The following is a 13396-nucleotide window of genomic DNA, read 5'->3' as shown; positions in this document are numbered from 1 at the left end:
TTATTTGGGTCTTTGGGATAGCAAACTTCTGCTAGTCTCTCCTATGGACCTGAAGTCACTGGAGCTCATAAGAATCATGCTGAGTCCATTTTTTTTGTCCAGAGGAATGTTGTTTGAGTAGATGCATGTTCCACGGGTTGTGGTGCAACAGAAGTGCAAAAGTGGTGCAGGAATGACAGCCCTCTATTCACGCAATTGAAAACATTTTCCCAGTACATTCATGTGAACATTTGTTCATTTGGAAATCATTTTTAAAAACCAAAGTAAGTACTTCAGACAACAGCATATGAATCAATGGTGGTCAGTGAGTCAGTAAATCACTTCCTGGAAACCATTGGGAGAAAACTGCCAATCTGCCAAGAATGATTAAACTCATGCACTGAATAATATTCTTGCAAAAGTAGAGCAGAAAAGTTAAAAGCTGTCATGAAAATTGTAATGCGTCTTTTGGAAAATAACAGCTGCAAGGCCAAGTTTTGGGGAGAAAAAAAAAAGGATATTGTTTTATTTAAGAAGTATTTCATGTTGTTTTGTTCAAAACATTTTTTTATAATCATTGTAACTTGACATAGTACCAAACTTAAAACATTGGATCTGAAAAGCAAAAATAAATGGAATGCCATAAATATAAGAAAAATTATGTACTCAATGAAAAATTGATAAAAGCCAGACGGGGAACTACTCAGTCAACGTCAAAACATCCAAACCAATTCAGACCATGCCTATGACAGAATTGACAAAATCCTTGGGAGCATGATTTTCTTTTTTTTTTTTGTCCAGGGAAATAAAAACTCACACAAATTCAAATCTTGAGATTACAGGAAACCTGGTAGCACACATTTGTTCCATTTAAAATCACACAAAGGCACATCCTCAAACAGCAAACACAGACATTTACATTTGCTCACGGAGGAAAATGAATCCGCTGTGCACTTCCACCTAATATAAGCTTGGTCCCAGTTAATTGCAAACCAGTACGGTTAGTTACATGCAACACCAAGGTGCAACATGTAATCAGAGTCAGTTGTGTCACAGATCCAACAGACTAAACATTATACCTAACAGGGGTACAAAAAAAAAAGGTGGAGAAAATGACCAAGTTTGCTTTGGTTTCTCTGAAGGGCAACAGCGGGATAGCCTGTAATGACACAAAAACGAGCCCATCCAGTGGGTCAATAGGTGCACCATGAAGTGAAGGACCCCAACCATTTGTTGGTTCCAACCAAACGACATGAAAGCTAAACATTCACCTATAAAACGAAAGAAAATAACTTTTTTTTCCGAGGTGAAACAAAAGCAAGGCAGCTCTTTCTAAGTGTCCAGTCTAAAAATATATCGTTAATCTATTTTGGGATGCCCTGCTGAATGTGAATGGAAGAACAAGTGCTGCATTTCAGACATATTAAATGCATGAATGAAACTCAACGCGTAATGGTGGAGTGAGAAGAAACTCCAACACTCGAGTATCAAATTCCTGAAAAGTATGAATTTCTAAATGTAAAGATGTGAACGAGTATGGGTTACAAACATCTGACCATTGTAAATAAAATTAAAAAAAAAATTTGCACTGCACCTTTCATCTAAATTTTCCATGAAATGATACAGTACATTCAGAGACAATAAGAAAAAGAAATCGTCATGCTGGCACCAAGATCCTGAGATGTAACTAATTTTGTTCAGATCTATTAAAAATATACACAGTCATTTGATCTGGCGCTCCTGCATTGTGACCTTAAGAAATAAATACCCTCTAAATCTACTTTGAGAAGTACCTAATCTCAGGTACTGGTGCAAAATAAGAGTCAGTTCAAAGTGACTGTGAGATGCTCACTGGGAGTACATCCAGCACACCAGCAGACCAAAAGCCAACGCGGCACCAGCGCCGACATTAAGCACAATGGGTCTCCAATACTGCCACTTTTCTTTTTTTCTCTCCGAGTCGCTCAGTCTCTGTTTCATTTGCTGGACCTTCTGTGTGGTGCTGGCAATCCTCTCTTCACGGTGTCGCCTCTTCACACTGCAAGAGAAAGGGAAGCAATGAGTCATCAAAAACACTCAATGTTTATGTCGCGAGTTTTTCTTTTCCATATCCCGTGTCTCATTGTTAAAAAGAACCTACCTTTAAAATTATAGACTGTTCACTTCTTTGTCAGAGGGCAAATTTACAAACTTAGTGAGGGATCAAATACTTATTTCCTCCACTGTATGTTACTTAACGTTCCTTATTGGATTAATAATCTATGAGGCCATCTTTTCTTTATCTTTATTACATTTCAACTGAGTGAGTTTTCTTTGACAGATAGATAAAAAAATATTTTTTTTTTTCTTACAGTCCAGCGATGTCTGCCTCGCTGTCGCCTTGGTACTGAGGCTTCTCCACAAGCAGGGGCATGCTGTCTTTTGAGGGGAGCTGGGACTCCAGGCAAGGTCTGCTGTTGTTTAAGTGAGGTCGAGGTGGAGGGTTAGGTGGAGCCATGTCTGTCTCCAGGTCAACTCTGGAAATCAGTTCCGATTGGACCTGATACAAAGAATAATTCAGATCACATGGAGAACTACATACAATATCATATGGAAAGGTGTTTATTCATTTGGCAGAGTAGCAAAAGGTTGTGGGCCCAATTGAAATATGCTGCAGAGAGAATCAAAAATCACTTTACCAACTAATACCAACTGTATTGAACTAATAATTCTCTCTATCACATCCGGGCAAAGAGCTACCTGTGCTGAACCATTGGTCCCAAGGAGTTTGGCTCCCTCGATGACGGCCATGTAGGAAAAGCGCAGTTGGTCAGCAGTCTGGATCAGGCCCATGCGGTATTCCCTCATGTCCAGAAGGACCTTCTGTATGTCCACAGAGGACGGATTATTCCTCCGATCCATCTGTAAAACACATTTGATATAAAGGTTCACACAGTTGCCTTCCCCCTTTAGTCAAATCCAAATATTCAAATATTTTGACTAAGATGGCAGTCTTGTCTGGCATTTTAATGATAATAGGGAGTCAGCTATTGAATTTGGGATTTTTTTTATTTGTATTTATGTGCATCTGTGTATGCATAATGGGGCAAGATCGACAAGGATTTTATGTTCTCATCTGTACCTGGTTATTAATATAAAATGATAGCGATTTTTGGGGGGTGAATTTGTGACGCTTTGTTAGCCCTTCGCAACACGTACTATCCACATTTTGGGACAATCTCTGTACTCACCAAGACCAGGCAGGTGTCCACCAAGGCAAAGGTCCCGGATCGCCCAATCCCAGCACTGCAGTGCACAACTGAGGGCCCGTGCTCTGTTCCCAGTGAACCAGACTCCCGAACTTTGAAAAGGAAGTTGAGGAAGGAGGCAGGCGATTCTGGAACACCAAAATCCGGCCATGCGGTGTAGTGAAAGTGATAAATGGATCTCCACTCCTCTGTCTGTAACAAACAATGAGTGGTGTTTAACCGTGACCTGAGGACTGTGTGAATAGAGTTCTGCATAAACAGGATGATTTGTCACTGGAGAAGAATTACAAGAAGGATACAACTGCAGTTCTCACGAAAGCATTTCATTTCAATTTTGCTGCAGGGTTTGACAGCACAGCTCATGGGAACATAAAACAATAGAAGTTGCAGCTGACATAACAATTTGTCACACAAAATGTCATATCCAAACATGCCCCGTAAGTTTTCCTTTGCCAAGACTAGAGCTTACCTTTGTGTTTTGTAATTTTAGCACTCGGATTGTGAAATAGGAATGGTCCTCCTCTGAAATCAGCCTGACAACAAAACCCGTGTCAGTGAAAGACATTTGGAGTTCCTCTGTAGTCGGCCAGTATTGTGCACACTTTTCCTGTAAAAATGAAAAAGGAATTAAAGCCTGCCTTCTTCGTAAAACAATGTAGCTTAAGATCAGCACTTCAGCCAGGCAAAAACACAATCATAAAAGCAACTAAATATGCCAACCTGCTGATAATTCAATATTTATTTGATGACTATCACGATCAATCCGATTTTAAACCGTTCAGACTGAAAAATGTGGCGCTTTATTTTGTAATATCTATAAATCCATATCAATGCCTCACGAAAAAACAATGACGACTGCTGGGGAGATGAGCTGAAATCTACTTACAGATCCCTTTTCGATGATTCTGTTCAGCATGATAACAGCTTTGGAACACTGCTCCCAAATCATCAGCCAGAAGTGACCACAAGTGTTTCTTAAAGGCCCCTGTAAATGTCAATAAAAAAATTAGACGCGGCAAGCGCAAAAACATTTTTTACTGGTAACACGCCTCACCTGAGAAAGAATATAAGCTCGACGGGCTTCGTCCACAGCGACTAAACTTGCATTGATGTAGTCATTTTCAGAGCTTGCAAGTTTTACCCGGCTGTGATCGTCTAAAATCAGGAGAGACAGAATCACAACTACCGAAGTTACAAAGACATTACTGACCACATCAACTTCTTGTCATTATTTTTGTATGTTCTGAATGCTACAGAACTGAATGTTGTTTACTTTCTCTTGTTACCTCAACACAATATTACCTTTCCAAATTGATACACATTATCCCCCTCTCAACATACAAGTGACATATGAGACTTACATGGACTAACATCCCTGTAGCGATTCAAATTGCGATTCACAGGAAGTTTTGCCACATTGTAGGGATATTCACTGGCTTGGTTACGGATTTCCTGTCAAAGCAGAGAATAACATAAAGAATTTTAGTTCATTAAAAACCAGTCTTGTTCATCAAGATGACATAGCTGTTTTAGTCAGGATGAGAAGCAAGGTTGAACTCTGCCAGTAATGCAATGTACGTGCATGTTGCATTTGTTTTAGTTGGCACGCTTTCCTCCTTGACTGGTCTTTTGCAATACGTGCAGTTTAATTAAAGATATATTTTATTTGCTGTGTTCACATGCTTCAGCAAAACACTGTGACTTTTGTTTATAATAGTTCTTTTGTTTATAATTGTAATAGTTGTTTTCTTTAAGTGAGACAGTAATTACACCAAGAATGCCACTTCATAAGATATGCACGTTTGAGCTTCTGGGATACAAATGACCTACATTTTAAAATAATATGTTGTTAGGAAATATTCAACAATATTTTTACTCCATACGGAACATTTTTAACAGCAACAAAACAGCTAACACTTAAATTTTAGTTGGCATTTTTTTCCCAGGTGTCTCACACGTCTGCTGTGCTTTCGTCATAACACCCCAAGCATCAAGCATTACAGCACACTCAACACCCTCTTTGTAAATCCCACTTAATACAGCCTATTTCCATTGGTGGTCCTATCACACGCAAACAGGCCTAAAGGTCAGTATACTTTAATTACCATGACAGCCAGAGGCAACGCTAAGATGTTGCGGTGAGTCAACGGGTGACTTGGGAAAGTTAAGTTCCAGAGTCTGAAGTAAAGTTAACGACCCATAGAAATTGCATGAGGAATCACACCAAATTTCACAGATTTTAACCCTGATAAATTTTGAACTACACATTTCCGGAAGCACTCCAGAGTACTATATATTCGTATGCAAGTAACTGAAGTCAATCATAAATAAAATACCCTCTGCAATGATTATCTTTTGGTATTGAGCAGCTCATGTTAATTAAAAGGTGTGGGTGTGCTTGTTTTGTTTAAAATCTAAATTGCTGAAACAGCATAAATTGCAACACGATTCAAAGTGAAACAAAAATACAAACGAGTGCCAAAACCTCTAACCATAACTATTTACTATTAAGATTATTATTCGTAAACACCTCTTGAAAAGATCTCATTGCACATGTACTAACGTGTAACAACAACTTCACGAGCTGTTTTCTACGATTGAACTGAAGCGGTTTGTTTTTATTGTCAATGCCGCTTTTGTTGTGTTGGTTGCGTGAGCGTCGCATTTGAAAACCTATAAGTAGGTTTTATCTGACATGGTCAGAGTCGGGGTTAAACCGGAACCGAAGTGTGATAATGTGAACGCACGGCTCCCTTGGAGATGGCGGTGCACAACACGTGCCTTCTTTGGAAGTCCTGATGATGACGACTTCTCAGAAACTGACGCCGGGGTGTGCAAGTGCGTGTGCTGCGGTCAAATGGCATTAGCTAACTGAGCTCAACTTGGAACACTGCATTTGCACGTTTTATTGCTACGGAAGTCGTGGTCTACTAGCACAGAAAGCTAGTTCTCCTTAGTCTTTCGAGAAAAGTGGGTGGGTTAAAAAAATCTCATTCACAAAAATAGAATAAATAGCCACGTGACTACAATTAGACGACTCGATCGCAGGTTTAAGTTAAAAAAAAGAAAAGCTAAGAACTGTCTTAGCTATACTATTAGCTCACTAGTCGTTTAATTAGCAAACGCGCGTCATCAAAACACTAAAGGCCCAGTAAATACCGACAAACTTACGTTGTAAATGTTTTGCCATCCCCCGGAAAAATTAATGTCTTCAAATTCTTGCTCCATTGTAATGTGGAGAGCGCCCCGGAGACTTTCTGGATGACTAAATGTTTGCGGCAGCCTTCACCAAGTTAGTCCTCTCTGGAAGCCATCGGAACAGTTCACAGTCGTGTGTAAGCGTGTGCGTGTGAGACCGTGGGGATCCCTGCGGGGAGTCTGTCTGTTTGTCTGTCTGGCTGTCTGTCTGTCCGTCCGCCTGTGACTGGTCCACTACAACTGCACGCAGTCGCAGATGACGTTTGCTTGCCAGCTCTCCTCCGCCCCCGCGAGTCTAAGCTTTTTGCATATCGCTCTTGGAAACCACATTGTTTTTGCATGGCGTTGGAATAGTTTTAAATGTAGCTATTTTTTTTAAATAAATAAACAAATGACAGTAAAATGTAACTGAAAAAAACATTGACAATTATAATGCAGCACATTTTAAGTTTTGTGTTCTAGCATACCTTGCAAGCTAATGATTGATGAAGCAGGGGTGGAATATGATGTGTTCAGCCATCTGCACTTTGAATTATGTATTTGTTTTTTTCCCCCATACTTGGTAAACTAGAAAGCCCATGGAGTTAATAAATATCTGAAGAACCATTGCAAGGTCCGATTGTCTGGTATAATTGTAATGAAGTGATCAATTGTACATTTTAGGGAAGCTATCTTGATAATAAGGAATAACCTGGGAACAAAAGTCAATGTGCAGCCCAATTTAATTACATTACAGATCTATTTGGGCTTTTGAGGACAATATTAAATAAGAGGAGAGGGATAAAAGATGTATTCAATAAAAGAACAATAAAATGTAAGCTCTTGATTACAATTTTATTTGCCTGATTACAAAATGTGTAGGCCTATTTTAAGTCACAATTTTGCCCCAGCAGTAACCACTGTAGGCCAATAGATGGCAATGATGCACTCAGTTTACAAATAGCCGATGTAGAGGAGAGGAAGAAGAAGTAGAAGAAGAAAAAGAAAACGAAGAAGCCTATGATGATAGACCGAGCGAAATGCCGTCACTGTTCATATTTTCTATGTACCTTGATATTATGGCTACATTATAAAGCTACGTAAAAACAGAGGCGCATTTTATAATGTTTTTTTTCTTACACCCCTGATGAGACGGGTAAACAAATTGGGTAAATGCGCCTCCCTGTGGTCATTATGAGTCATCACATGGTCATTGTGAGGTGCCCGCCAACACACACCGTACTCACGTCATAACAAGCATGTTAGCCTGAGGAGTGTGTGTGTGTTACTTGTGACCTGTACTAGTAAACATGTTTGTTGCACGTAGCATAGCAGCAGATCATAAAGATCTAATTCATGATGTATCGTATGATTTTCATGGCCGGAGAATGGCGACTTGTTCCAGTGACCAAAGTGTAAAAGTAAGTTAACTCGTGTTAGCCTAAGTAGCCTCAACTGACTAGCCTACCCACGTTCTGCAAACATTGCGCGGACTTTGTTGCATTTGCTAACTCGTTAAAGGACGTGAGTAATGCATTTATTACCTCCGAGTTTTTTGTTTTAGTAATGTGTACTTTCGTCGGAAATATGAATTTGTCTCATGTAGCATACAAGCTAGGTCATGCTGCACACACCGAAACAGAGGATTCCCCCGATCGCCTGTAAAGATTTGAATGTATTTCAAAATATAGTCGTGTTTGATATTGATGCCCTGGACTCAGAGACTGTGACATAAGGAAAAATCATATTTGATTTAATTTCAGGTTTGGGATAAAAGTGAGAATGGAGAGTGGCACTGCACTGCCAGCTGGAAGGTATGAGCCCGCTACAACTTTGGTGACAGCATTTCTACAGATATTTACAGGAAAGCTAAGCTTGACTAGCTAATTTATTTCTGCTTGCAGACTCATAGTGGATCAGTGTGGAGAGTGACCTGGGCTCATCCAGAATTTGGACAAGTTCTCGCGTCATGCTCCTTTGACAGGACAGCTGCTGTTTGGGAGGAGATTGTAGGAGAGTCAAATGACAAACAGAGAGTGCAGAGCCACTGGGTCGGTACAATTCCAGAAAAATTAACTCATTTAAATTAAACACTCTTTTCTGATCAAACTCATTTAAATTATCTTGTTTCAAAAGTCACTGAGTGACCTTTTTAGAAGCATTTGATCCAATATTCATCATAAGAGTAAATTTAATTTAACCACCCTAAGTATCAAGACAGTGAGATAATCTTTACACCCTTATCTTTGACACATGATCATCTTGTGCTGATCTCCTGTTATTTTCTTGCAGATAAAAAGAACCACACTTGTGGACAGTCGAACATCAGTGACTGATGTGAAATTTGCTCCCAAACACATGGGCCTTATGCTGACCACATGTTCTGCGGATGGAGTGGTGAGGATCTATGAGGCTCCAGATGTCATGAACCTCAGTCAGTGGTCCCTGCAGCATGAAATCTCTTGCAAGCTCAGCTGCAGCTGCATTTCTTGGAACCCCTCCAGGTCAGAGTGATGTTTGATTCAAGGTTTAAAAGCATTGTGTACCAGTAATTAAAATCTCCCATATCTGACAGTGTACGGTTGATGCCAGAGTCTCGGTTAGTGAACTTAAAAGCTCACCCTACAAGGTCTGCATAGATTGTTTTATACACTTCCAAAATTTTCAGGACGGCCTTATCTGGGTTGTGTGTGCCTGATTCCAATCTGAGTGTGAGTCAGGTTATTGGGAAATGCGACTCAGTGGAAATGTTAAGGTTGAATTTTAAGACCTTGACATTATGAGTCATTCCTTCAGACCGTTGGCTTTGCCGTTTGGCTTTAAGACTTGAGTGTTCAATTCAAACCACAGGAGGTTTTATTTTGAAGCCATTTTCCTTTCCGATTAATTGATACAAAATTAAGATTGTTTACATGGTTTGTTCTTGCGATGTTCCATTTTTATCACGTTTATAGCAGTAAAAGGGACATGACAATTTCCAGTCAACAGTCATGTGTTGTTGTTTTTTAACTTCACTACTCATTCATAAAGTGAGATCAAATGAAATGAACCAGTATCTCCGATTAATATTGTGGGAAAGTAATGCACATGCCAGGTTATGTGTTTACGCCAAGTTGAACTGAATTTGGGCCTTTTGAAATGTGACTCAATTGCACTACATCAAGTTGAGTCGTCTGCATATTTTTCCAAACCAGCTCTAGGGCTCACCCGCCAATGTTTGCCGTGGGAAGCGACGACAGCAACGTGACATATGGTGGCAAAGTTCAGATCTATGAATACAATGAAAACACAAGGTAAGGTTTCTACTAGAGATGCACCGATCCGACTTTTTCAGTTCCGATACCGATGCCGTGGCTTTGCGTATCGGTCGATACCCGATACCGATCCGATATTATGGTTGACTTGATTGATTGATTGATTGATTGTATATTTATTGATCCCCAGGGGTGGGGAAATTCAGGCCCCAGCCGTATTCATACCACAGAGTGGGTATACAAAAGACACACAGATGGCATGAGCGCAACTCAATAGGCTCTCATAAGGCTGCCACACAACGGTGCCACAAAGAAAGGCAGAAAGTGCTCAAGATAAAAGCCATCAAAGCAAAACAAAGCTAAAAGACAAAGGAAAAAAAGTAACAGCGGCCAACCAGCACCCCTCAATACAAGAGAACACCCCAAAACACACAAAATAGCCTCCACGGGGTCCATAGACAGGTGTAGGGGCAGTCCAGTTCAAACTTAACAAGCTACATAACTCTACATGTGGAACAGAAAAGACCAAAGGCAATGGCATCAGGCAGACTACACAGTTCTTTGCTCTAAATTAGGGGTGTCCAAACTAACGGTCCAGTTTTTATTGGCCCGCAGCAAATTCTGAAAACATAATTGAATATGGCCCGCACAAGAAGCTTGAGCTCAGCTTCTCAGTTTCCACACTAGATGGAGCCCGCCACACAAAGCGTTTGACGTCCCATTAACACCCCCCCGGAAGAGAAGCGAACACGCAGCGTTTGACATCCGATTAGCCCCCCCCATTCGGGAGAGAAGCGAACGCGCAGCCTTTGACGTCCCATTAGCAACCCGAAGAGAAGCGAACGCGCATGGTTTGACGTCCGCTTAGCAACCCGGGGAAGAGAAGCGAACGTTCGCTCCATGTTTGCGTTTGTTTAGAAAACTCTCGTGGCATGCGGCACACGTGCTGCTGACGTATGACGTAGCCCGCGTCCCAATAGATTAAGGAAAGTATCGGCTCACAGATCGGCTGTATTTTCCGATACCCGATCCATCTATTTTGTTGATATCGGGACCGATATCCGATCCAGATATCGGATCGGTGCATCTCTAGTTTCTACCAGTGTTATGTGTCACATGTTTTCCAGTGTAAACAACACTTACTAAGTGCTAACTTAATTGACGTTACGTTTTGTACCTGCCATTGTGGGAAAGGAAATATGCCAAAGCGGAGTCTCTGATGACCATCACGGATGCAGTCCATGACATTGCATTTGCTCCAAATCTGGGACGATCTTTCCACGTCCTCGCTATTGCAACAAAAGATGTCCGGATCTTTAAGCTTGTCCCTCTAAGGTGACTAATTCAGTGTTTTCTTTTGATTTATTTTTTATTTCTTTTTAAATGATGTTTTAATATGCAAGTCACAGATATGGATTGCAACATTACACCAAGTACTTGCATGTTGTGCTTCAAATTCGTTCAGGAAGGAAAGCACCTCTACAGGATCCACCAAGTTTGAGGTGCAGATTGTCGCCCAGTTTGACAACCACAACTCGCAAGTGTGGCGTGTGAGCTGGAACATCACCAGCACCTTGCTGGCCTCCTCTGGAGATGATGGCTGTGTGCGTCTATGGAAAGGTTCGTGCCCGCTGAGAGTGGCCCTCCTGCCTTTTCAATGCTGGCTACACTTCACCACAACCCTCATTGGTTTTAACATTTTTATGATATCAAATTATTATTTTACGATCAAATGAAATACCTACCGCCATGTTGACAACTTTAAAACATTTTGCTTTGGAAAATGTGTTGACTGGACTCTGTGTTACCAGTGTTAATTAACTTGATGTCCTTTCACAGCCAACTACATGGACAACTGGAAGTGCACGGGCATCTTGAAGGGAGACGGCAGCCCACTGACTGGTTCATCTGGTCAGCCCACAGCCATGAGAACCGTGGTGGGCTCCTCTGCTCAGACCGCCCAGAATGCCCTAAATGGAATTTCCGCAGGAAGGTAGGTGGTGTGGTTTGCCTGACACCACTCACCCATCCCAACCTGAGCCGGCCCGAACTGACAACCCGGTATGCCTCGCACTGCCCGGGACTCTGACCGCTTCACTGGCAAACTCCCCGAGCCAAACTGCACTCATGCAAAGAGCTTGGCATGCGGCTTTCCGGCATACAGGTTGTTGGCATTCAATTTGTGCAACCATCTACATCTTTTTTGGGGGGGGAAAAATATTTTTGTTTTGTACTGATGCTTGTTAATAATCCCATGCTTTGATTTTGCAGTGTACCAGGGCTAACCACCATGCAATGTAAACCGAATAAACATGTTCATATAAGATGTGGCTATTATTTCAAATACAAAGAAACATTTTCTAGTCTGAAGTAGTGTGTCACAGGGGAACATTCAAATGATACGTTTGATCAGCTGTTGTCGCAATCTTTCAAAATCCAGATTGGGAATTAAAATACACATCCCTGAGCTACATTTGAATTGTATCCTTAAGCAAACTCTACTGACATCTTGCCTTTCTGTAGTAGCAGTAGAAAATAAAGTAATGCATGTTTATTTTGGATATTTGTTTTAAAATGTAAATAATGTCATAATGAATGTTCATCTCAGATCTATAGTCTCATGGTGTAGTATTTGGAACACAGAACATATTTAAGTATCTGATCCAACACACTCTTTGTCCTTATCGTGTATGTTTGCAGTTTCATAATTTTCTTTTTTTTTTTAATGTCTAACATTTAATGTCTAACAAAGTGCTTTAGTTTTGCAACCACTTTTGTAATATGAACACGGCCCCCTTCATTTTCTAATGGTGTGTTTACAAACCATACAGACTGTTGCATGCTGGATGTATAAGGGCTTTCCTGTCTAGTCTACTAGACCTGCTAGTCTATGATGATAAAGTTCCGCTTTGCTATTTGTGTCATTATGCATGGATATTTTGTCTCTATGAAGGCTTGAGTTTGTTGTTATTCTGGTCCAAAATGACAAGAAATAATGTGTATCTCTACCATAACTTCAGTCATCCTTCTGTCCCAGTATGTGATTTCCTTTTCTTTTAATGTCACTTTCTACTTACTTCTCTTTGTCCATCTCCCATTCTTGTCTTTGTCCTCTCTCATTTGTTGTGACTTCAGGTATTTCTTTCCCCCTCTGGATCCTCCCATAGCCGGAACCAGACATGGTCACCTGCTGCCTCCCCCCTCACTCATAGAACACTGTGAATCTGAGCACAATCAGCAACAGTCAGTTTCACGCAGACTTTCCTCAAGATCACTGGTGTCCTTACCGGAGTCTGACGGACAATAATGCTGCATATCAACAGTGAATTGGCTATAATTAATTAACAATATGATTGCCTCTATATGTATTTTTTGTCCTTTATGTTTTTCACTGCATGTAAACATGAAAATAAATACTCTTTCATTCACCATGCAACTGAATGCATTCTATTCTGGTAGCATTGTGTTTCTCAAGAAGATATTAATTTCAGATTTATTTCATTCCTGTAGGCTCCACTACGTGCCATGGCCATCAATTGTTGCTGCTCAGTTTGTAAGCAACTGTGTTGACTTTTGCTTGCAGCTGCTTAGTAGAACCAATGATGTTATCGACTATCTTCTTGACAGAAGACAATGTTTTGCTGAATTTCCAAGGCTTTGCTGTGTATACACGGAACAATAAGGTCCAGTTGATCGACAAATAAATGAATAATTTGTCATCAGTGGTAAAAGTCGTGT

At 40.6% G+C, this 13396-nt stretch overlaps 2 protein-coding genes across 2 annotated transcripts; one reads left to right on the top strand and one right to left on the bottom strand.

The window, feature by feature from the left end:
* Positions 1 to 714: 714 nt before the first annotated feature.
* On the bottom strand, positions 715 to 6681 carry ptpn2a (protein tyrosine phosphatase non-receptor type 2a). Its single transcript, XM_061288302.1, has 9 exons — positions 6399 to 6681; positions 4589 to 4679; positions 4282 to 4382; positions 4114 to 4212; positions 3697 to 3834; positions 3210 to 3419; positions 2719 to 2880; positions 2331 to 2518; positions 715 to 2017 (listed from the first exon to the last, which is right to left on the bottom strand). Exons 1-9 carry the CDS (start codon positions 6453 to 6455, stop codon positions 1828 to 1830), a joined length of 1236 nt encoding a protein of 411 aa, XP_061144286.1. The 5' UTR covers positions 6456 to 6681; the 3' UTR covers positions 715 to 1827.
* Positions 6682 to 7421: 740 nt separating this feature from the next.
* seh1l (SEH1-like (S. cerevisiae)) lies at positions 7422 to 13094 on the top strand. The gene is made up of 9 exons (XM_061288300.1): positions 7422 to 7825; positions 8168 to 8218; positions 8309 to 8455; positions 8697 to 8908; positions 9599 to 9697; positions 10853 to 10993; positions 11124 to 11278; positions 11498 to 11651; positions 12794 to 13094. The coding sequence occupies exons 1-9, from the start codon at positions 7715 to 7717 to the stop codon at positions 12963 to 12965; spliced, it is 1242 nt and encodes a 413-aa protein (XP_061144284.1). The 5' UTR covers positions 7422 to 7714; the 3' UTR covers positions 12966 to 13094.
* Positions 13095 to 13396: the final 302 nt, after the last annotated feature.

This window comes from Syngnathus typhle, linkage group LG10, assembly GCF_033458585.1.
Source record: "Syngnathus typhle isolate RoL2023-S1 ecotype Sweden linkage group LG10, RoL_Styp_1.0, whole genome shotgun sequence".
Taxonomy (NCBI): Eukaryota; Metazoa; Chordata; class Actinopteri; order Syngnathiformes; family Syngnathidae; genus Syngnathus; species Syngnathus typhle.
Note: the sequence above shows the minus strand (reverse complement) of the source record. Positions and strands in the feature narration are given on the sequence as shown.